The sequence below is a fragment of the Salmo salar genome, chromosome 12 (genome assembly GCF_965601325.2).
Source record: "Salmo salar chromosome 12, fSalSal1, whole genome shotgun sequence".
NCBI lineage: Eukaryota > Metazoa > Chordata > Actinopteri > Salmoniformes > Salmonidae > Salmo > Salmo salar.
This window is the reverse complement of record NC_138302.1, coordinates 76,209,595-76,234,848: the sequence shown is the minus strand read 5'-3', so window position 1 is coordinate 76,234,848 and position 25,254 is coordinate 76,209,595. Positions and strand designations below refer to the sequence as shown.

The 25,254-nt window shown below is 40.0% G+C and overlaps 1 protein-coding gene across 2 annotated transcripts in view; it reads right to left on the bottom strand.

Moving 5' to 3' along the window:
• Nucleotides 1–25,254, bottom strand: part of LOC106565900 (immunoglobulin superfamily member 21) — a 298,458-nt gene that overhangs the window by 27,090 nt on the left and 246,114 nt on the right. For both annotated transcript variants that reach the window (XM_014133564.3, XM_014133565.3), the window contains exon 5: nt 2,683–2,798. In XM_014133564.3, coding sequence (XP_013989039.1) covers nt 2,683–2,798 — 116 coding nt within the window. The remainder of the gene's footprint in view (nt 1–2,682; nt 2,799–25,254) is intronic.

Sequence of the window (25,254 nt, the reverse complement as noted above, 5' to 3'; positions counted from 1 at the left end):
ACAGCACGGTCCCTGCTAGAGCGTCACCTCTCTTTACCTCCAGTCCCTCGAGGTTAATAAAGTAGCTTATAGAATTTACTTTTCTGCTGCTTCCCTTGCTCGGCTCAGATTGTGTCTAGTTGTCCTCGGATCCATTAGGAACGGGTCTCTATATTAAAATGTATTCATGCAAATCGGGTCCGGATGGGAAAGCCCCAGGTGTGAGGCAGCTTGATGTACAAGTACAAACCCTGGACAGGACACTAGTCTATCGCAGGGCCGTCACCACAATCTGTCTCCTTATGTAACATGTACCCTCTATATTACCTTATATGTATTTAGACAGATTAGTCTGACCAAATCCACTCGTAGAATCATCAGTGATTTGATGAGTCATAAAACTCCTGACCAGATCCACTGACACCCATCTTTGAAACCAAATGACTACCCCACTGCATGAGTTGATTCTCTGCATGACCAGAGCTACTCAGGGAGTCTAATGGAAAGACTACAGGCATTCATATATTTGGAGAGATGGTCTTTCAGATCTATCTCATTTCCTCCTTCAAGGTTGGGAGAGAAGTCCAGCAGAGCAGGACTGTAATGACTTAAAACCAGCTGTGGGATCATTATAGCAAAGTGCCAGGCAGGCCATGGAACGCACTCATGGGGCTTTATATAGGTGGTCAGTCAGTACCTGAGAGACGGAAATCATGTTCACCTTGTATTCACCTCTCACTGGGTTCATAATTAAATGATTAATGGCCCAGTGGGGATGAACAGCAAGTGGTGCCACTCAAGCAGTGTTCGTAGGCTCATAGGCCAGAAGACAAAGAAGCATGTGGCTTCAGCTATCTCTACTACCTTGTCTGCTATCTCAAAAAGTTTAGGGAATAGCAGGGTGTCTAATGGAAATTCCTGGTACAATCATTACTAATTAGTCACTTTGTGATAAGATTAATGATCCAAACTCGGTCTACCCGTATGTCCATGTTTGATATTTTTTTTTAAATAGTCTCTATAATGATTATATTGCCTGGTGTATTTATATAAATTATGATTCACAAGTCAACTATTCCATAGAAAATAATCTCTTCAATCATCCCCTTCTACAACTACACAGAACAAAAATATAAACGCAACATGTAAAGTGTTGGTCCCATGTTTCATGAGCTGAACTAAAACATCCCAGAAATTTTCCATATGCACAAAAAGCCTATTTCTCTCAAATGTTGTGCAGAAATGTGTTTAAATCCCTGTAAGTGAGCATTTCTCCTTCGTCAAGATAATCCATCCACCTGACAGGTGTGACTTATCAAGAAGCTGATTAAACAGCATGATCATTACACAGGTGCACCTTGTGCTGGGGACAATAAAAGGACACTCTAAAATGTGCAGTTGTGCCACACAACACAATGCCACAGATGTCTCAAGTTTTGAAGGAGCGTGCAATTGGCATGCTGACTGCAGGAATGTCCTCCAGAGCTGTTGCCAGAGATTTTTATGTTAATTTCTCTACCATAATCCACCTCCAATGTCGCTTTAGAGAATTTGCCAGTACGTCCAACCGGCCTCACAACCACAGACCACGTGTAACCATGCCAGCCCAGGACCTCCACATTCGGCTTCTTTGTCTGAGACCAGCCACCCAGACATCTGATGAAACTGTGGCTTTGCACAAATCAAGAATTTCTGCACAAACTGTCTCAGGGAAGCTTATCTGCGTGCTCATCATCCTCACCAGGGTCTTGACCTGACTTCAGTGGGCAAATGCTCACCTTCGATGGCCACTTGCACACTGGAGAAGTGTGCTCTTCATGGATGAATCCCCGTTTCAACTGTACCTGGCAAATGGCAGACAGTGTGTATGGCATCGTGTGGGCGAGCGGTTTGCTGATGTCAATGTTGTGAACCGAGTGCCCCATGGTGGCGGTGGGGTTATGGTATAGGCAGGCATAAGCTATGGACAACGAACACAATTGCATTTTATCAATGGCAATATGCACAGAGATAACGTGACGAGATACTGAGGGCTATTATCGTGCCACTCATCACCTCATGTTTCCGCATGATAATAGCTTGGACGTGAACGACAGCGTGTTCCATTTCCCGCCAATATCCAGCAACTTCGCACAGCCATTGAAGAGGAGTGGGACAACATTCCACAGGCCACAATCAACAGCCTGATAAACTTTATGTGAAGGAGATGTGTCACGCTGCATGATGCAAATGGTGGTCATACCAGACACCGACTGGTTTTCAGATCCACGACCCCCTGCCTTTTTTTTTAAAGGTATCTGTGACCAACAGATGCATATCTGTACTCCCACTCATGGGAAATCCATAGATTAGGGTCTAATAAATTCATTTCAACTAACTGATTTCCTTATATGAACTGTAACTCAGTAAAATCTTTGAAATTGTTGCATTAACATTTTTGTTGAGTGTACTTTACCTCCTATCTTTTCAACAATACCTTTCAGAAAACAATGAACAATTATGTACAAGTCTTTATCCACAAAATACAGCAGTGGGCTAGTTGTAGAAGGGGATGATTGAATAGATTATTTATACATGCAGTGGGCTACACATGACTGGAACCTTTCATGTGTACAATAATATTGTTAACAGCGTGTTTTGTCCTATATACTGCACTGTATATGCACTGAACAGCATGTTCAAGTGCATAAATGTGTGACTCACCGAAGGGGCAGGTTTGCCTCCCTTTGCAGTGCACAGTAGAGTGAAGTTCTGGGCCTGGTACCGGCTGAATGGAGCTGGACAGTTCTCTGCTGAAACTGAGATGTTGTTTGGAGGAGCTTTGGAAAGAGAATGGACAGGTTAGGCAACAACACATGACAGCTAATACACAGGTGTACTAAAAATGTCTAATTATACTACTATTATAAACGTTAAACTCATTATCCTTGACACTGTGTGCTCAGGATTGTTTGTGTCATAAAGCAGGGCTGTTGGCCAGGGCCCTATGCTGTGTTCAGGATCCCCTGGGTTTCATGCCAGTCTAATGGGGCTGGTTAAAGATATGGAGCAGAGCTCATGCATATCATACAGTATTAGCAGCCTATTGCCTGGCTCTCTCAAGGGAAACCTACAAGCATGTCACAGAAATAGGAAAACATGTGAGCACCACTTTACAGCAGAGAAGAGCAATGGGAGTTAAGCTGAGTGAACAGGAAATATAGCCCCTTCACATAAATTCAGATGCTTAACATGCAATCCATGTTACACTACACTAGTTCTGGTCTTTTGAAAGCAAATTCCTCAAATAGCGGTCCCTCACTGAATGTGTAGATCAATAATAAACCAATCAAGGGAGATATAGGAGTGGATGACCAGGAGTGTGAAAGAGGGTGAGTTGATAAATGTATGAACAATATGAAAATGCAGATGGTGGTCGCAGTGACAACATCAGTGGAGGAGGATGAAAGATAGAAACAAGTGTAAGACATCTACATTTCCTTGCTACTCTGAATGTTTCAGACTTTCCCAGTTGCTGCATCCTCAAGGCTGGCATTAGATATTCTGCCTGCTATATTATCACATAAAACATTTCCTGTGAATTTGCCTTCACACCCGGCATTGAGGAAGCAGAATACGTCTGGTCCGTTTGGCTTCTCTGAGCCTTTATAGGAAAGAAAAACAGTGTGTGAAACCAGGGGAGGGGGTTAAAAGAGAGCCCAGTGGGAGTTCCACCATGAATCTCTCAATTGATAAGACACGCTTAAAAAGATCCTACATCAGCGATACTGGCCTGGGAATAGAGCCGTTTCATGTGTAACTTTTATATCTAAATCTATTTGGGGGGTTTCAAGCAGACATGCCAAAGCGATTAATTGATTAAAACGAAGGGGGGAAAATGTCTGATGGCCTGAGTGCCTTCTTGTTTCCACACCTCTTAATTGCTTATTGATGGGGACGTATGGCTGTAAATTAACCTTAGAACACTCCATTAGCTGTCTAACAGAGGTCTGTCTGAAACGGGCATGATTAGCTCTCAGAGGCATCACAGGCCCAGACGGCTAGAGCTCAGAGCCTTACGTTAAATGTACAGCAGCGAAACTGTTATCCACTGCCAGAGCACCATTGACTTCACCAAAGCAAAAGGCTGCATTGTATTACAGAAGGGTATTTGACAAAAACTGGTCATTAACATGCTTTGTTCAATGAGATGAGCCACAAGTCTACTTGGCAAGTCTCTGCCTCTGACAACTTTTTAAATTGAGAGCAGGAAGTTTATCATGACTCTATTCTAACCTCATGGTTGATGCCTAAAACCTTGTGATACGTACGATGAGCCATACATATTGAAGTAAGCCTTGATGAAATATTTTAAATGATTACAAAAGCAAGACCTGTCATGCATAAACCATGATTTGAAAACACAACAATAGTTTGTTTAATCATTTCAAGGATTAAGATAGTTGTTAGATGTGATATTGGTTAAGCCTTACATACTCTATTTCATTGCATTCCTGTGTTTCTTGCACCATTTGTGGAACATTATGGATTCACACTTTGTATCATGAATTTTCTTCATGTCACCATCTCATCAGTTCTAACGTATTTGTTAACCTCTTTCTGCATTTCACAATTCCTCAGCACACCTTCCATTTTCAGAATGAAACTGGGATCCTCTACTGCATGGTAGAATATTCATGTAAAAAGATGTGGCATGTGCAAAATCCATAGCAGCTAAGTTTCCTAGACACACGTAAACAGTGATTAACTGATTTCATACCAAAAAACTATATCCCTGTGTTGTGTAAGAAATCCAGGGCAGAAAAATCCTTTACACTTTGAAGAGGATGTCAATGTCTTTGACAGCTGCTTTACTTTGTGTCTGTGCATCCTGACTGCTACAGCCTCCGCAGCCATCTCTATCACTGCATTACATACAAAGGACATATTTCAGAGTACGTTTGAGAGGAGGCCTAGGAGGAGAATCAAAGGACGGAGGCTCTCAAGTCCAGGATATTCATCTTATCAAACACTACATTTGAAAGTGTTTGTATGGTAAAACTCTGCTCTGCATTCATTTGCTCCGCCAAGGCCAGCCTTCAAAGATTCAGCCCTTTCTCCTACATCTATACACTAAAGAAATATAAAATTAAAGTGGAAACCATTTATTTTCCTTTCTCAGTCAGCTCAACTACAGAACAGTTCATACCACTAACAGTCCAAGCACCCCTCTCCCTCCCTCTTGCTCTACACCCTCAAGCACCATTACCCTGCTCTCTTTAAAAAAATAACAGCAAATTGGATTGGAGAGTGTGTGGAGCAGAACCACATTTAACAGAGCTCACTGGGGACTTCTCTCCCAGTCCTGATAATTAAGGGAATTAGTGCTCTGGAGACAGTTGTGCGAACAAGGCAGCATCCCAACATCTCCTTTTACTCAGCGCACAGGTCTCAAGTTCACATCTCCAGGGTTTGGGGGTAGAAAGGACAAAAGGAGAAGGTCCCTAGGTCATTCTTGGCTGAAAGTAATTTTGTAATAACTATTTAATGGAATAGTACTTTTTAATCATGTGCTCAAGTGTCCCAAAGTAATCAGTCCAAATGTCTGCATGACCTTTCATTTGTTTCGGTCTGCCAAGAAATTGTTGGAGGCGTTGTCCTACGTGGCTTGATCAAAATCACATTCAGATTACTTTCTTGACAAATCAACCTCAACAGCTCTCTGTCATTGATGGTGATGATCTACTCCAAGTAGCAGCCTGAATATTGTATCATTATGTGATTAAACATGATCTATTATTGACACTGAATTTCCAGTGGATCATCATTTTGTCTCCACATTCCATAGCATGTCCCAAGTTTCCATATAATCTAATTTAAGTAACATACAAGTGGCAATTGATGCTAAAATGCAACCCTTGCGTAAAGCTATTATTGCAGACTTAGAAACATGAGTTCTTTTAATTCCTCTGAATATTTAATATGGATACATGAACATTACTCATACCCGCTAATAAATCATGCATGTATGTCACAGAAAGATTTGCAGGTGATTTGAGATATCTAGGTGAACCATAAATGGAGGGGAAGAGCTTCATTCCCCTGTGCCCAAGACCATGCCTCTACTGCTGGTCTACAGAACAGACTGCAATAGGAACTGTGCTTGCAGGTTTAAATATAACTCCGCCATGAAAAGGAACAGAGGGAGGAGTGAGACATACAAAGACAATGTACAATGTTAATTTGATGATGAACTTTCAGTGGGAACAACCCACCGGAATGAAAACACTTTCGACCCCAAAAGAAGGCTGCATCCATTATTCATTTAGCAAACTGACACAACGTAATACTTGCATTTGGTTTCAGACCTTCCTCTGACACAAAAACAAGGTCAGGCATACAGAAAATAGAAATGTCTCTATACTTTCACGCAGATTCAGAGATAACATCCTTAACATTTTGAGTCAAAGGGAAGGCAAAAATGCTCATATTCCATTCCATATTCATATTCCAATGTATCTCTATAGAAATACATTTATTCTCACAGCCCCGTGTGTGGGGGAGATGCTTAGATGGTGAGAGCATCACTATAGCAGAGTTCCTGTTACAGGTAATTGGCTATTGTAACCGATCAACAAACAGCAAAAGCTATTTTCTAATAACTGACACTAGTTCTTTACATGGCACCTACTATTCACTTAAGATCTAAGAAAACTCATATACTGTAGTCCGCCTCCACACCGACAGTCACTCTCTCAATGCGAAAGCACAATGTAGCCTAGATAGAGTGGGGCTAAGTGAGTCAATGACATGAGATGACTTTGCCAAACTGCTTGCTTACAGAAGTTTGAGAAGTCGCCCACTTGGAAGGGATACGATTGAAGGCAGAAGATGGAAGGCAGCCTAAAAAACAATCAAAGCCAAGTCCTCTCTAGGGGGTAAGAGACACGTTGAAATAAGTGCTGGCGAGAGGCTCCAAGACCTAAGACTGCTCCTTTGAAAGCAGTACCAGGAGATAAAAGACACTGAAATGCTTTTTAATCACTTTTCCATTGTGCTTTCAGCATTTACATTTACCCCCCCGTCCCTTTCATTTTCATTCATCATTACTGGGCTGTCAGCTCTTATCGCGTTGTCCCACCGCTAACCAAACAGGAACAAGGAGCAGGAGGAAGGGGATGAGGGACTCCTTCAACTCTGGTGACTGTCAGGAAGAGGAAGAGGATGACACACACAGACAAAAGCTTGTGTCACTTTGAACAAGTTCCTTAGTTAGGAAGTCCATTAATCAAACCAAACGCTGCTGAAAATGCAGCATGCACACATACATAGTAGCTTGTGAGTGCATGTGTGCATATGGTTTTATAGATATTCATTGCTGTCAGCCCAGTCCTACCTGCTGTCTGCAGTGTTTGGACGTATCGCGGTGGCGATGTCTCTGTCGGAGAAAGAAAGCTCTATAGACTTATTATAATTTTTTTATCCGTTGTTTCTTAAATATGCCACCTTGGACTGATTAGTCTTAGCCCTTCAGAGCAAAACTTTCCAAAGTTTCCCCCAAAAAATTTGCAGAAACTTTTACAAAGGAAGGCTTTCTTTCACTAGGGAGCGATTTGCGCATTTAAGCTCAATTGAGAGATGCTCTGTTTTCTCCCTCTGGTCCCATACGATAGGCAATAAGATATGTCATGGCTGTGTATAGCTTTACTGTCACTCCACTCTCCCGTGCCTGCAGCTCTCCGAGGGTAAAAACCAGCCATGGACTTAGAGCCCTGTGCATATAATGAGGACATGGGGGACATAAGAGAGGATTTCTCTAGCACGGCTCTAAGGCTGGGTTCAGAAGGGACAAAAGGGAAGGATTTTTTGGTGTAAAGCGTAGAGTGGCAGATGGGCACCCAGTACCCAGCACAGTGTCAGTAATGCTTTGACTGGCACCCTCATCCCTAAAGTCTCTTTTCCTTTTCGGGTGGGGAGGGTTGGAGGAAGCTATGCAATCTGCTTTGACTTGGCCCCCATTTACCTCTGGCCCAGTCCCCTTCTCTTGTGGGTAATTTACAGGGCCCAGGCCTGCCGGCTCCTTTAGAGCTCCCTGGTGCCTGGTGTGTCACAGACAAATTGGTTGATCAGTGTGATTGTAATGCCTGGTTCAGATGCTTTCTTTATGACACCTAATTTACCGACCAAGCAGGGAAAAATGGGGCCATAAAGTTATACGAGGCCAAAGAGATTCAGACGAGGCAGTGGAGTATCCATCATTTCATTCTCCACCGTTGGCCCCTGACCATATGAGCAATCCCTAAAGAAGTCTTTGAAAGAGTCTACATCAAATGCCCTCAGCTAGACAGCCACAAGCTCCCCAACTGTCGGCAAGTAGTATACACAGCCTTCGAGGACAGACAGGCCGAGGAATTCATATTTCAAACTGACAACGCCTGGGGGTTTGATGGGGAACAGACATGTACTCATAACAATGACAGATGGATGACCATGCAACCAACCATTTGGCACACCACATCATTTCAACATAGAAATTGGGTAATAAGTTGAATCAACCTTTATTAACCTATTAAAAAAGTCAGCCAGAAGTTTGTTGAATTCCCAATGTGTTATTACTGCGCTTTCAACCATTTGAAAGCACAACAAAGTTCAAATGGGAACACAATGTCAGATATTTTGTATTTATACCACAACTTAATGTGTTATCACTGTGCTTCATCTGATAGCACAACCAAATGACCAGGATTGCAGTTGAGATTATTGTGTAAGTACATAGTGCAAGTGATCAATGCTGTTTGATCAATACTGTAAGTCGCTCTGGATAATAGCGTCTGCTAAATGACTAAAATGTAAAAATGTAAATGTTTGAGATTCTGCACAGATTATTCTAAGAAATTGGGAAGATCTTTGTGAAGCTCTCCACAGACCTGTGACATTTGCATGCTATCTTGAACATGCACTCTTTCTATGATGACATTACAATATGTGTATAGTCACTGTAGGCTAACCTGTGGCCATGGATGTGTTACTCATTTTAAGGTTGAATAAATACTGTGACATTAGTATGTAAAATAGTCTTAACTTTAGGCTATTTACTTTATTACAAAAGTAATATTGAATTGTGTTTGGTTATTAATGCAACCAAATACCAACATTAAAAGGATATCTAGTGGTTTGATCATTTCATCTGAGCCACTGGTTTAATACTATTCTTTAACTATTATTTTTGGTTTAGTTGGATGCGTGAATCCAACATATCATATGTTAACTTGTCGACAAGTTAATAGGCTATTTACTGTATTGCAAAAGTAATATTAAATTGTGTTTGGTTGTCAACACAACCACATATCAACATTTGAAGGAAATATTGTATATTTTGTGCCACTGATTTAGTCTGGCTTTAATTCCAGTTTGTCTACGAAGTAAAAATAAATATGTTGGATTCACGTCTCCAGCTCAGCCAATAATCAAAGTTCAAGAATAGGACTAAATCTAATCAAACATTAAATGCACTTTAAATTAAGTTTGATTTGATTTAGTCCTATTCTTTAACTTTGATTCTTGGTTGAGATGGAGAAGTGGGTGCAACATATGATGATTGACTTGAAGAATACATTTGAAATAAACCAAAGCTTGAAATCCTAGGCCTATTTGTACCGTTCATTTTTAGTTTAATCCTGGAATGAATTGAAACAATAGCTCTTGATGACTTTGCAAATGCTATATTTATCTCAATCTCTTCATTCAAAGACTCAATCATGGACACTCTTACTGACAGTTGTGGCTGTTTTGTGTGATGTATTGTTGTCTCTACCTTCTTGCCCTTTGTAATATTGTCTGTGCCCAATAATGTTTGTACCATATTTTGTGCTGCTACCATGTTGTGTTGCTACCATGTTGTTGCTATGTTGTGTTGCTACCATGCTGTGTTGTTAAGTGTTGCTGCCTTGCTATGTTGTTGTCTTAGGTCTCTCTTTATGTAGTGTTGTGTTGTCTCTCTTGTTGTGATGTGTGCTTTGTCCTATATTTATATTGTATTTATTTTTTATTTTTAATCCCAGGCCCCCGCCCTCGCAGGAGGCCTTTTGCCTTTTGGTAGGCCGTCATTGTAAATAAGAATTTGTTCTTAACTGACTTGCCTAGTTAAATAAAGGTAAAAAAATTAATAATAATAATAAAAAATATAGGCCTAAATAGTATCATTGATGACATATGACACAGAGTATGGTTAAATTTCATTTGTTCTGTTAAACTGACCCTTTGGAATGACTTTGATAGCAACAGTGAATCTATTTAGTAATTAAGAGATCTCTCAATAATCATTCTAACGATAGCACATTGGTAGTAGTCAGTGACAAATATCAAAGATAAGCAGGGCTTGGTAAAAACCTGTATGGGAGACCAAATGAATAGCAGTTAGATCAACTCTCCAGTAGGAGGTGCTGCCCAGCCTATAGTTATTTTTTTTGGTAGCGGATATAACGTTAAAGATCTGACGTTGTTTCAAAGGTACAAATTCAACATATTTTATACAAGGTTTGTCTATGTTGAAAATTAGTTACAATTACGACACCTTCCACCCTCAAAACAACAGTTTATGTTCATGACTTTTCCACGTCACAATACGATGACAAATTACATTGAAACAACGTTGATTCAACCAGTTTGTTCTCAGTGGGAAGAGTTATTTTCAAAACTAGGAATGTTGTACCCCAAGAACCTGTTTAAAAAAACATAGTATGAAAATTTTTGGTAGTTTAGTAAGTGAAATAGGCAGAAGGTAATATTAAAAAGGATTTTGAGTGGATGTCTGTGTAACTGGCTCAACAGTATTGTGGATCACAAACGTTGTTTCCCCTCTGTAAGCCAATAATTAATTTAATGATAATGGAAAAGTGGCTTAAGATTTCCCATTTTTGTTTATGGGCGTGTGTGTGAGTGCGTGTGCGTGCGCATGTATGTGTGTGCGTAAAGCATATAAAGGGGTGAAGTCCCTGTAGGTGATGTTGGCAACACTGATTGGAAACTCTGCCAATTCAACCTCTCACTGGTTGCCCACAATAACCAAAGAGCTGTGTGAAACAACCTCAGAGACCAGTGAAGTAAATGGCATATCAAATATTTACACTTCAGAATTCACTAATATAGTTAGATCTTCTAAGCTAGGCCTTTCCTTGTTTTTTCCTCTGACTTAACCTATTCCTTTCATTGAGAGTTGAGAGACGTGAATAAAGAAATGTTTCCTATATACTGTACGGCCTCCATACAGTAGCCTACTGTATACTCAACTTCTAGCAACTGCTTCTTCTTGCAGTATCTCTCTTTAAAAATCACACTATGTTTTTTCATTGATTATATTATGGAATAATATGTGTACACTGAAGCCAAAAATAGACGTACAGTGTTCATATTTTCATACATATATTTATCAAATCCATAGGAATACCTGCAATGGAGTGATATACATTTATCAAATCCATGAATAGCCTAAGATACAGATGTAGGATCCTAATTTTATCCAGTTCGCTACAGCAAGAAAATAATCCTGCAACAACAGCAATTATGAATTATAATGTGGATTATAATTAATGGACATTTTTGTAAGGGTTGATACATTTTTTATTAGGGGAAATCCAGTCGGAAATTTCAAATTGGAAATTACAAACTTCAGAAGCCCTTTTAAAACTCAAATAAACTACAAGTTTGCATTTCCTGTTTCGCAGGAATATTCTCAGCAACAAAATAGTGATCAAATTAAGATCCTACATCTGTATGCATCGGCAATCTGTCAAATAAACCACAGCAATGTGAAGAGAGTGTGCCTATCTGTCTGCAAATCAACTGTTCACTTTAGATCCTGCACTCCCCCTCTTGCATAACACCACTGACTGTTCAGCCTGGAAGCTACCTTCTTTTTGTAATCAGGATATGAAATGGAAATTATTATTATAATAACAATAATTATAATTATGATTGTAGTTATTAAAAAAAGAGTCCAGCTTTACTCTTTCTCAATTCCTGAATGGCTACATTTCCTGCTTTGCCAAAAATACCTATTCCACCCTGAGAAGCTCTATATCTGGTTAGATCTGCATGTTTCTGTGTAAAGTAGGGGGCAATGTTGCCTACATATATTCTAGGGAGGGATGGGGGTGACAACATAGAATGGGCATGAGAATTCATTCATAAGCATGGAAATTCATTCATGAATTCTTCATGGGGATATTTTCCATCTGTATCCAGAGTATTTCACAAGGATGCTGTAGTGGTATTGGGATGGGCTTGTTATGTTGCAAATAGCACATTGTGTTGGGGGTGAGAGGGTTTGTTCATTTAGGCCCACTAACTGACATTTTGGACCTCTTAGAAAAACAGGAAACAAGGAAAGAACAAATAATTATTCCCGAGTATCTTTGTTGCTGATATGTTTTAGAAGAAGCCAACACAGGGGAATTAATGAAAGGAAACAAATTAAGGGATTTTGTCATCATCAACCCCTTCTCAATCAAAAACATTTCCATTTTCCACTTGAGATGTTTCACTCTCAGCAGATTGCCAAACATCCTAAATTGAATCTGTAACGTTTGCCTCTGGACATGAGACACTTTGTTTCAAGGGTGCCTTTCATTGCTCAACTACTTCAGAATTTAATCTCCCAAGTGAGCCTTTTATTGTGATAAACCCAGTGGCTATGGTAGTATTGGCAATGCTATAATAGTAAAAAAGCAATGGAGACGAAAAGCAATGATATGTTGAGCAGGTAAAAATGTGTTGTGAATGAAATCACAGGAATCTCTCACTAAAGTACATTCCTCTGTGATCTGTGCATTTGTGTGTGTGCCTGTATTTGTGTGTGTGTATGTGTGTGTGTGTGCGTGTGTGTATGTGTGTGTGTGTGTGTGTGTGTGTGTGTGTGTGTGTGTGTGTGTGTGTGTGTGTGTGTGTGGTGTGTGTGTGTGTGTGTGTGTGCGAGTGTGTGTGTGTGTGCGTGTGTGTGTGTAAAGTAGGGGACATGATAAAGGCTCTTTGATGTATTCTGAGACGGAGCAAAAGCTTCATTACATGAGTCTGTGCTTATATTATAAGCCACTGCATGTCCTGTTCTTGTAGGCAATACTGACATCCTTTGAATAATAAAACATTAGTGTAATATCAGGAACAGGGGTCACCAGCACATTCTCTGTGCAATTACCACTTTATATCCACACCCCACCCTCAGTTGGTGCTAAATATATATATTTTTTTAAATCACATAGGAGTTTAGTATGTAAGCTTGTCAGACAGACAAATGGATGTTACCACACCTTACTCCCATTACTGCTATAGAAGACAACCTACAGCAGTAGGAGAGGACAGAACCAAACAAAAAGACATTGAAAACCATGTGACCTTAAGCTTTCACAGAGAAAGTATTACATTAGATTGAGGCTTCAAGGCCCCCTTTACTTCCTGGTGACAATAGGTTGAGACTAGAAAGTACATGATGTACTGTAATGAGTATGCCTAATGCACACACTGTGTTTGATCAGAAGGTCATGAATTTGCATTGACATGCCTCCATATGAACCTGTCTGTCAGTGGTTGTGATTAAAGGCTGGCTCCAGTCCCCGGTCTATCTCTGATACAACATGCCATTAGGATGACCAGATTGCTCTGATGCACCCTGGCGGCTGTAGAGTTGTTGGGGGGTTGTGTGTCCTTTAAATTTGTTAGATATTAGGCTTTGTAGTGGAATTGTTAGATATTACCTGTTAGATACTGCTGCACTGTCGGATCTAGAAGCATAAGCATTTCGCTACACTCACAATAACATCTGCTAACCATGTGTATGTGACCAATAAAATGTGATTTGATTTGATTAAATGTAGTCATTTGTCGCTCATAGACACTACTCCTCTACGCACTACGGGGTCAACACAGGCCAGGTCTGACTTTCTCACGCAGTCCACTTTGTTTGTTCTTTTTAAGAGGGAAAATATATCAAAGGAATAATTATCATCATCCTCTCATGCATTACAAATGGAACATGGAAATTATACCTCTCGAGTTGACATGAGTCATCAGAAGAGAGCTTCAGAGAACGACGTGTAATTTGGGTTTTACTTTCTTTAGATAATGAGCCACTACCATTATGTCTGGTCACTGATGTAGTCAGGTTCATTCTCTGAAAGATTCAGTCCAGCCTCTTAGGTCATCCCAACACTAACAGATTGTCACACAAGGCTAAAGGTGCCCTTCACACTGCTGGTAATTGAATCTAAAAACATCCCTAATTTCACAGACCACAGTGAACACCCATGCGGACAGCTGTGTGGATAAGGATTCTTCATATGTCCATTTATGTCTATATAATACGTCTTAATAAATTACACCAATACCTGGCTGATACATTATCATTGTGTCATCTGTCACCTGGCAGTGGGACTAAAGTCATGCCATTAATAATGTATGGATGATTCTCATAAGTGTCTGTGAAATCAAGCTAGATATAAATCTGCTACGTAATTACCTGTCAAAAGATGCTGACAATAAATCATTAAGCTATGAGGAGAATTGCAGTCTGGAAATGAAATTGACTTTTTGATTTGTCATCTAAAACTTTCAAATGCATAATATTAGCTACTCTGGTTTAAAGGTTAACATTAAAGACATGATAAATGGTAATCTTCACCTCTCCTTGATTTCATTGAACAGGGTCTGTCAAATTCATGATATTCTGTTTGGAAAAAGAAGAAAAACAGGAGCATTTAATGGATTACTCCATGTATTCCTCTTCAGATCAGTAGAGCAGAAAGCCAGGACAGAGACAACCTCTCACGTCCTAACAGAAATAGCCTGGCTATAAATGTAAATCAGGTTGTGAGCCTGTTTCTATTCAACAGTCATTCAGTCACAATAGGTTAGAACAAGTGAGAATATGCTCTCGGGCAAAGTCACAGCAAGTGCCAAGTTTAAGAGTCTTCATTACATAGAACACGATATCATTTATGGAGTTGGGTTACTGTTCAGGGGATATCTGACAAACATATTGACTTTGACACACTTGAGGCTGCAGATATTCTGCACCTACTTTCCATTATGCCCTAATCTGATTAGGAGGTACCTTGGCTCAGTAGAAAGCTACCTTCATTTCTGCACCTCATAAACTTTTGTTATCAACATTTGGGTGAAGGTATTTCAATTCTCAAACAGAAACAGAAATTATATATATTATACAATGCCATAAATCGACTACAATATAGTATAATAAAATATGTATAGATTTTCAGATTTATGGTTATGCAAGAATATTACAGAGCACATTAGTATCCCTCTGTTATTCAATATTTTGTCAAGTGTGGATTTGTGGCATGCAGACACAACTCTTTAAAACCACTATATCATGTTCTTATGGTTGGAATGTACCATACAGCACATTAATAATGCAATAACAGTAATGATCCTTCATAAGTAAATGCAAATGGTTGCTCATTGACATTGCCTGAGAAGTTCAATATAAGTCAGCGGTCCCCAACCCCTGGGCCGCGGACTGGTACCGGGCCGCATAGAAAGAATAAATAACTTACATTATTTCCGTTTTATTTATTATCTGAGTCTGAACGATGTTTTATGTTGAAAATGACCGGACGGCTGTCTGGTTTAACTACTCGGATTAAGGAGGTTGCACCTGAATGTGAGTCTACGCATTGTGTCATTCACAGGGAAATGCTGGCTAGCTGAAAAATACCACCGGAATTTAACAGCGTATTGAATGATGTCGTTAAAGTTATTAACCACATCAAAGCACACGCCCTTAACTTGTGCCTGTTCGAGCAGCTTTGTGAGGAGATGAACGTGGAGCACAGACACCTTCTCTTATACACAGAAATAAGATGGTTATCCCGAGGGAGATCGCTGGCCAGAGTGGTAGAATTACGAGAGCCGCTGCAGAGATTTCTCTCAGAAAAAAAGTCACCGCTGGCAGCACATTTCAGTGACGAGGAATGGGTCGCAAAACTCACTTACTTGTGCGACATATTCAACCTGCTCAATGAACTCAATTGGTCACTTCAGGGGAAAATGACAACTGTCTTCAAGTTGGCAGATAAAGTAGCTGCATTTAAAGCCAAACTGGATTTGTGGGGATGGCGCGTGAACAGAGGTATATTTGACATGTTTCAAATATTCGCGGGGATTTTGGAAGAGACTGAGCCCGAGCCTTCATTGTCCCAGCTGGTGCACGATCACCTGTCTTTGCTTTTAAAACCTGTTGGGCATAGGGGGCAGTATTTGCACGGCCGGATAAAAAAACGTACCCGATTTAATCTGGTTACTACTCCTGCCCAGTAACTAGAATATGCATATAATTAGTAGATTTGGATAGAAAAAGTTTCTAAAACTGTTTGAATGGTGTCTGTGAGTATAACAGAACTCATATGGCAGGCTAAAACCTGAGAAGATTCCATGCAGGAAGTGGAAATCTGATTTGTGGAATCAGCTTCAACACTTTGCCAATGAGAAACACCATGAGTTAGGATTCATTTAGCACTTCCTAAGGCTTCCACTAGATGTCAACAGTCTTTACAAAGTGGTTTGAGTCTTCTATGGTAGAAACTGACCCGAAAGAGAGGCTTGGAAAGTTGGTCACAGGGGGAGGGCCATTACTACTATGACGCGGGCGCCCATGGGTACTCTTTCATTCCGAAACGTTTAGTAAGACAATGCAATCGTCCGCCTTGAATATTATTGAAGCTCTGGTTGAAAAAGGCCCTAAAGATTTATGTTATACAACGTTTGACATGTTTGAACGAACGTAAATATATTTTTTTGCTCTTTCGTGACGACAAGTCCCGCACGCTACAGTACATTATGAGTAGCCTTCGGAACGCGCTAACAAGAAGGAGCTATTGGGACATAAATTATTTACTTTTTCGAACAAAACTACATTTGTTGTGGACCTGGGATTTCTGGAAGTGCCTTCTGATGAAGATAATCAAAGGTAAGGGAATATTTACAATAGTATATTTGATTTTAGATGGTTCCAAGATGGCGCTAATCTGTATCGCCTAGCCTATTTTTCTGAGCATACCACCTCGTTTATTGCAAAGTGTGATTTCCCAGTAAAGTTATTTTTAAATCTGTCAATGCGGTTGCATTCACGAGATGTTAATCTATAATTCCTTGAATGACAATATTAAATTTTAACAATGTTTTCGAATAGTAATTTTGTAAATTCTGATCCACCGGAAGCATTTGAGGGAAAATATTTTCTGAACATCACGCTCCGATGTAAAATGCTGTTTTTATATATAAATATGAACTTTATCGAACAAAAAATGCATGTATCATGTCCTAGGAGTGTCATCTGATGAAGATTGTCAAAGGTTAGTGCTGCATTTAGCTGTGTTTTGGGTATTTGTGATGCATGCTAGTTGCTTTGAACATTTTTTTTTTGGCAGGGTACTCTCCTAACATAATCTAATGTTTTGCTTTTGCTGTAAAGCCTTTTTGAAATCGGACAACGTGGTTCAATTCAGGAGAGGTGTATCTATAAAATGGTGTAAAATAGTCATATGTTTGAGAAATTGAAGTTATAGCATTTATGAGGTATTTGTATTTCGCGCGACGCGATTCCACTGGCTGTTGACTAGGGTGGGACGCACGCGTGCCAGGTTCCCAGACAGGTTAAAAGAGTTTGAGCGCTACTTCCCAACCACAAAAGACCCACGAACTGCCAAGGAATGGATCCGCGACCCATTTGTCAACAAACCAGGTGAATCCAGCATGTCTATGCAAGAAGATCAACTGCTGGAGATCGCAAATGACGGCGGCCTTAAAAGTATGTTTGAGACAACAACTCTGCCGGTGTTCTGGATTAAAGTCACGGCAGAATACCCTGAGATCGCCACAACAGCACTAAAAACCCTGTTGCCATTTCCGACATCCTATTTGTGTGAAGCGGAATTTTCTGCAGTGACAGCAACCAAAACAAAATTACGGAGTAGACTAGACATAAGCAACACACTTCGGGTGTCATTGTCTCCCACTACCCCTAGATGGGACCGTCTCGTTGCAGAGAAACAAGCTCAGGGCTCCCACTGATTTAGCGTTATGGTGAGTTGAATTTTTCATGCACTTTATATTTGTTTTTGTGTTGTATCTTGTTTTTAAGGCATGTTTAAATGTTACCATAGCGACCAGAGAGTGTTAGGGGGCAGAGAGGACGTAAGTCGCTCTGGATAAGATCGTCTGCTAAATGACGTAAATGTAAATGTACTCATGTTATGTTGTTGGTGTGATGTTACGAGGACGCTGCTAATAAAGTTGCATACGAGTACACAGTGGATTCACGTTTATTATTATATTTAAAAAATACCACCGTTTTTATGCCGGTCGTATCATTTTATTTTGTGTATTTATCCACCACACCTTAAAGGCCGGTCCGTGAAAATATTGTCTGACATTAAACCGGTCTGTCGCCCAAAAAAGGTTGGGGACCGCTGCTATAAGTGACAAAGTATGTGCAAGTTGCAGTGAGAGGCTACACATGAACGTCATGAATGTATGTGATAGATAAAAGGCCACAGAGTTGTTCTCCCATGAGGAGTCATTACAAATCTTTCACTCCAGCACGGCTTGGCAGTTACAGTCCAGACATCTTGTACATGGCTTTTCCATTTAGGCAATTAAAAGATCTGCCGACCCACAGCAACTACTCGTAGCCTAACTTGAATCATTCCAGAGGAGAAAAGAAAGGTCCCAAATCCAGGCTGAATTTCCCTTTCTCATTTCTCCCCTTTCGCTTCCCTCACCTAATTTGTATTCAAGTTTAGAAAAATGGGCATAGTGGGAAGAAATCCATTCGATACATGCTCATGGGCTGCCTTTTGTGCAGCCAACAGAGATGAATGTGGAATCTCTAAAAGCTAAGACTACCATGAAGGGGCGCTAAGCAACGCTCCAAAATGTCTGCCACTTTCCCTCTCAGGTCGGCCATACCAAGTAACACTTACAAGCTCAGAATGTTTGACAGGGACTAGGAAGTGAACATCTGATTACAAACTCTTACCACAATAGTTAGTAATAGTTATGTCCTCAACTATGCCCCTACTATCGTATAGTTGTGCTGGCAGTGCCACGTAAAGACACATCACATTTTCATGCCAACACAACAATATCGCATGGTTGGTTTTATCTCTGGAATCTGTCAATAACAAATTAAGACATTTCCTGACAATGTACAATTTTGTTGAACTTGTAGAACTGAGCGATTAAATGTTTAAAAATATATATTATTAAACAACTAATTGACCAATGTATTTGTCAATGCACCGTTTCTTCAGAGAGAAATCCTATAAAGCACGAGAGAAATCAAATCGAAAACGAACTGTGTGACGCTGTAGGGAGTTGTAGTTTTCAATAGGCAAATATTCAACCTAGTTCAGTGAAGAAAACGTGGTAATTAATTACAAGAAAGTTGGATTTCATTATTACTGAAACAGGACACAAATGCTAAATAAAAAGATCCAGTCCATTTTAAAAAATGGAGGCCCCCTTACACTTCACTGTTGTGATGCAAAAATTCTAGCAAAACGCATAGCACATAGAATTAAAAGTTTATTGTCGGATATTATTCATCCTAATCAGACAGGTTTTTTACATGGATGATACATTGGAGATACTAAACTCAGCAAAAAAAGAAACATCAACTGCGTTTATTTTCAGCAAACTTAACATCTGAGACATAAACTGAACAAGTTCCACAGACATGTGACTAACAGAAATTGAATAATGTGTCCCTGAATAAATCAAAAGTAACAGTCAGTATCTGGTGTGGCCACCAGCTGCATTAAGTACTGCAGTGCATCTCCTCCTCATGGACTGCACCAGATTTGCCAGTTCTTGCTGTGATATGTTACCCCACTCTTCCACCAAGGCACCTGCAACTTCCCGGACATTTCTGGGGGGAATGGCCCTAGCCCTCACCCTCCGATCCAACAGGTCCCAGACGTGCTCAATGGGATTGAGATCTGGGCTCTTCGCTGGCCATGGCAGAACACTGACATTCCTGTCTTGCACAGAATGAGCAGTATGGCTGGTGGCATTGTCATGCTGGAGGGTCATGTCAGGATGAGCCTGCAGGAAGGGTACCACATGAGGGAGGAGGATGTCTTCCCTGTAATGCACAGCATTGAGATTGCCTGCAATGACAACAACTCAGTCCGATGATGCTGTGACACACTGCCCCAGACCATGACGGACCCTTCACCTCCAAATCAATCCCGCTCCAGAGTACAGGCCTCGGTGTAACGCTCATTCCTTTGACGATAAACACGAATCCGACCATCACCCCTGGTGAGACAATACCGTGACTCGTCAGTGAAGAGCACTTTTTGCCAGTCCTGTCTGCTCCAGTGACGGTGGGTTTGTGCCCATAGGCTATGTTGTTGCCGGTGATGTCTGGTGAGGACCTGCCTTACAACAGGCCTACAAGCCCTCAGTCCAGCCTCTCTCAGCCTATTGCGGACAGTCTGAGTACTGATGGAGGGATTGTGCGTTCCTGGTGGAACTCGGGCAGTTGTTGTTGCCATCCTGTACCTGTCCCGCAGGTGTGATGTTCGGATGTACCGATCCTGTGCAGGTGTTGTTCCACGTGGTCTACCACTGCGAGGACTGTCTGTCCTGTTTTCCTGTAGCGCTGTCTTAGGAGTCTCACTGTACGGACTTTGCAATTTATTGCCCTGGCCACATCTGCAGTCCTCATGCCTCCTTGCAGCATGCCTAAGGCACGTTCACGCAGATGAGCAGGAATCCTGGGCATCTTTCTTTTGGTGTTTTTCAGAGTCAGTAGAAAGGCCTCTTTAGTGTCCTAAGTTTTCATAACTGTGACCTTAATTGCCTACCGTCTGAAAGCTGTCTTAATGACCGTTCCACAGGTGCATGTTCATTAATTGTTTATGGTTCATTGAACAAGCATGGGAAACCGTGTTTAAACCCTTCACAATGAAGATCTGTGAAGTTATTTGGATTATCACAAATTATCTTTGAAAGACAGGGTCCTGAAAGAGGAACGTTTCTTTTCTTGCTGAGTTTATCAGACAAGTACTGAAAACAATAGAACTCTATGAAAAATCTGGGAAACCAGGCTGGTATTCTTAGCTGACTTTGAAAAGACTGATAAAGTATGACTGGAATTTATATATAAATGCCTGGAATATTTCAATTTTGGAGAATCTCTTATACAATGGGTTAAAGATATGTATAGTAACCCTAGGTGTAAAATAGTAAATAATGGCTACTTCTCAGAAAGTATTAAACTGTCAAGAGGGATAAAACAAGGTTGTCCACTCTCTGCATATCCATCGAAAGGTTAGCTATTAAAATCAGATACAACAATAATGAGGGGCTAGAGATCTAGGGCATAAAAACAAATGTGTCATTGTACGCTGATGATTCATGTTTTCTTTTAAATCCACAATTTGGGTCCCTCCACAACCTCATAGAGGATCTAGATAATTTTTCTAACCCCTCTGGATTACACCCAAATTATGATCAAATTATTACATGTTGGATTAGAATTTTTTTTTTACTTTTACATTACCGTGTAGTTTACCAATAAAATGGTCTGATGGTGAAGTGGACATACTCAGCACTCATATTCCTAAAGAAAGAAATGATCTCACTACAATACTATATAGAAAGTTAGGATACATTTTTTACATTTACGTCATTTAGCAGACACTCTTATCCAGAGCGACTGCATACGTCTCATTTGATGCATTTTTTAATTTTGTATATTTATTTATTTAATTTTTTTGTACTGGCCCCCCGTGGGAATCAAACCCACAACCCTGGTGTTGCACACACCATGCTCTACCAACTGAGCCACAGGGAAGAACATAAATAGATAAGATTTCCTACCATGAAAAGGAAAATACCTGTCTATTTGTCCAAAAATCACCCTGATTAACCCTTTAGTCATATCCCAGTTTACCTATTTGCTTATGGCCTTGCCTGAACCTAGCGATTTGTTTTTTAAATTATATGAGCAAAAAATATTCCAAAATATTTATTTAGAACGGCAATCCAGACAAAATTAAACGGGCCTATTTATATAATGACTATGAATTCAGAGGGTAGAAATGATTAAATATTAAAACATAAGTCTCACTAAAGGCTTCAGTCATACAAAAGTTATTATTAAATCTGAACTGGTTCTCTAGCAGATTAGTAAGAATGTTTCACCCCATGTTCAAGAATGGCCTTTTTCCCTTTATTCAGATTACAACCTCTCACTTTTGTTTATTTGAAAGTTGGTTGCAATTTGAATTTAATCCACCAGAAAAGACAGAACAAATAATTAAACTCAAATATACTAATTGATAAAAAAACATTATTTTGGGAAAAAAACTATACAATCTTTGTAAATGATATACTAAATAGGACTGGTGGAGTTATGTCACACATGCAGATAACAAATATATATGGAAATGTATGCTCTACCCCCAATTTTAGCATTACCACAAAAATGGAAGAGGCAAGTGGAAGGGGGAAAAAGTAAGTAACTTGTCTGTTGACGCTGCATTAAAGACCAAAATTGGATACAGAAAATTGTGATTACTAAAAAAGTATACCAGTTTCATTCAAAAAAAATTTGACAGCTGTGCCATATAGATTGCAAAATAGTTGAGAATAGATTTTAGATGTACCGATTCCATGGCACATGGTTTATTTTTAAAATATTTTTTATTTCACCTTTATTTAATCAGGTAGGCCAGTTGAGAACAAGTTCTCATTTACAACTGCGACCTGGTCAAGATAAAGCAAAAAAGTTTGACTAAAACAACAACACAGAGTTACACATGTGATAAACAAATGTACAGTCAATAACAGAATAGAAAAATCTTTATACAGTGTGTGCAAATTAAGTAAGGAGGTAAGGCAATAAATAGGCTATAGTGGCGAAGTAATTACAATTTAGCAATTAACACTGGAGTGATAGATGTGCAGATGAGGATGTGCAAGTAGAAATACTGGTGTGCAAAAGAGCAGAAAAACAAAAAACAAATATGAGGATGAGATAGGTAGTTGGATGGGCTATTTACAGATGGGCTGTGGACAGCTGCAGTGATTGGTTAGCTGCTCTGACAACTGATGCTTAAAGTTAGTGAGGGAGATATGTCTCCAACTTCAGTGATTTTTGCAATTCGTTCCAGTCATTGGCAGCAGAGAACTGGAAGGAAAGGCGGCCAAAGCAGGTGTTGGCTTAGGGGATGACCAGTGAAATATACCTGCTGGAGCGCTTGCTACGGGTGGGTGTTGCTATGGTGACCAGTGAGTTGAGATAAGGCGGAGCTTTACCTAGAAAAGACTTATAGATGACCTGGAGCCAATGGGTTTGGCGACGAATATGTAGAGAGGACCAGCCAAACGAGAGCATACAGGATGCAGTGGTGGGTAGTACATGGGGTTTTGGTGACAAAACGGATGGCACTGTGATAGACTGCATTTGTTGAGTAGAGTGTTGGAGGCTATTTTGTAAATGATATCGCCAAAGTCGAGGATCGGTAGGCTAGTCAGTTTTACGAGGGTATGTTTGGCAGCATGAGTGAAGGAGGCTTTGTTGCGAAATAGGAAGCCGATTCTAGATTTCATTTAGGATTGGAGATGCTTAGTGTGAGTCTGGAAGGAGAGTTCACAGTCTAGTCAGACACCTAGGTATTTATAGTTGTCCACTTAATCTAGGCCAGAGTAGTGATGCTAGTCGGGCAGGCGGGTGCGTGCAGCGATCGGTTGAAGAGCATGCATTTAGTTTTACTAGCATTTAAGAGCAGTTGGAGACCAGGGGAGGAGTGTTGCATGGCACTGAAGCTCGTTTGGAAGTTTGTTAACACAGTGTCCAAAGAAGGGCCAGATGTATACAGAATGGTGTTGTCTGCGTAGAGGTGGATCAAAGAATCACCCGCAGCAAGAGCGACATCATTGATATATACATATATATACACATATGAACTGACACGCAAAACAATGCCGGATTCAAAATGTAAAATGTTCAATTTAAATTATTATACAAAATTCTTGCAACCAATAGAACGTTATATATATGGGGGATTCAACCATCCCAGCTCTGCAGATTTTGCCTCGAGGAGACAGAATCATTAGATAATTTGTTTTGGTACTGTCCATATGTAGCTTGTTTTTGGTCGCAGGTCCAGGAATGGTGGAAGTGCAACATTTACCTAGAGCTAACTCTGCAGATAGCACTACTCGGTGATTTGAAAAGTCATAGTCAATCGAAAATTATATAATAATACTTTTAGCAAAAATGTGTGTCTTTAATTTACAATCTGTGTTAACTATGAGAATGGAGAAGTTCTGAACTTTTGTGAAACATCACAGCACAGTTATATGGCCCCCCAAAAAATGGATGGTGTTAAGAGATAGATGGGAGGAGTTGAGTGGAGCTGAAGGGTGGGATTAAAAACAACAAGATAACTAATGTAAAATATACTCTGTCCGTAAAATGTACATAGGTTCAGAACTTTTGTGAAACAGCACAGTTAAAAATATATGGCAAAATAGAAATCAAACTGGATGGGCTTCAGAGATAGACGGGAGGGGTTGATGGTTGCTGAAGGATGGGATTAAAAACAAACAAAAGATAACTATTGTGAAATACATTGTGTCCATGAAATTTAGATAGTATTTATAAGCTGGAAGTAGAAGCCTATGTGTCATTGTCCATTAGTTTACTACAATTAGGGGAGGGGTGGTAGGGTTAGGGGAAAATAATAAACTCAAATATATTTAAAAGAGACATATACATATATTCACAGAAAAATATATGGAGGATTGGAAATGATGCAGAAAATTGCATTGATGGAAGCTACAATCAAACTGCACTAGTAAAGCTGATCTACCCTCTAAATAATAATAATAATACAAATAATAATAACACAAATTAATAAAGAATAATAATAATATACACAACCAAAATACTTTATTTAAGTAATGAGTCGGACGAGAATAATATAATGTTGCTCCCAGGCCCAAAACCCCGTCATTCGCATGAAGAAAATAAGGAAATACAGGGGGTGGAGATCAGGGTGCCTTGTGAGAATTTGTCAGCGAGTGGTTAACCCGCCTCTACCATCCGTTCTATTAGCCAACGTGCAATCACTGGAGAATAAACTGGATGAGCTCCGTTCATGACTATCCTAACAATGGGACATAAAACATTTTAATATCTTATTTTTTAAAGAGTCGTAGCTTAACGATGATGCAGATAATATACAGTTGGCTAGGTTTTCCGTGCAT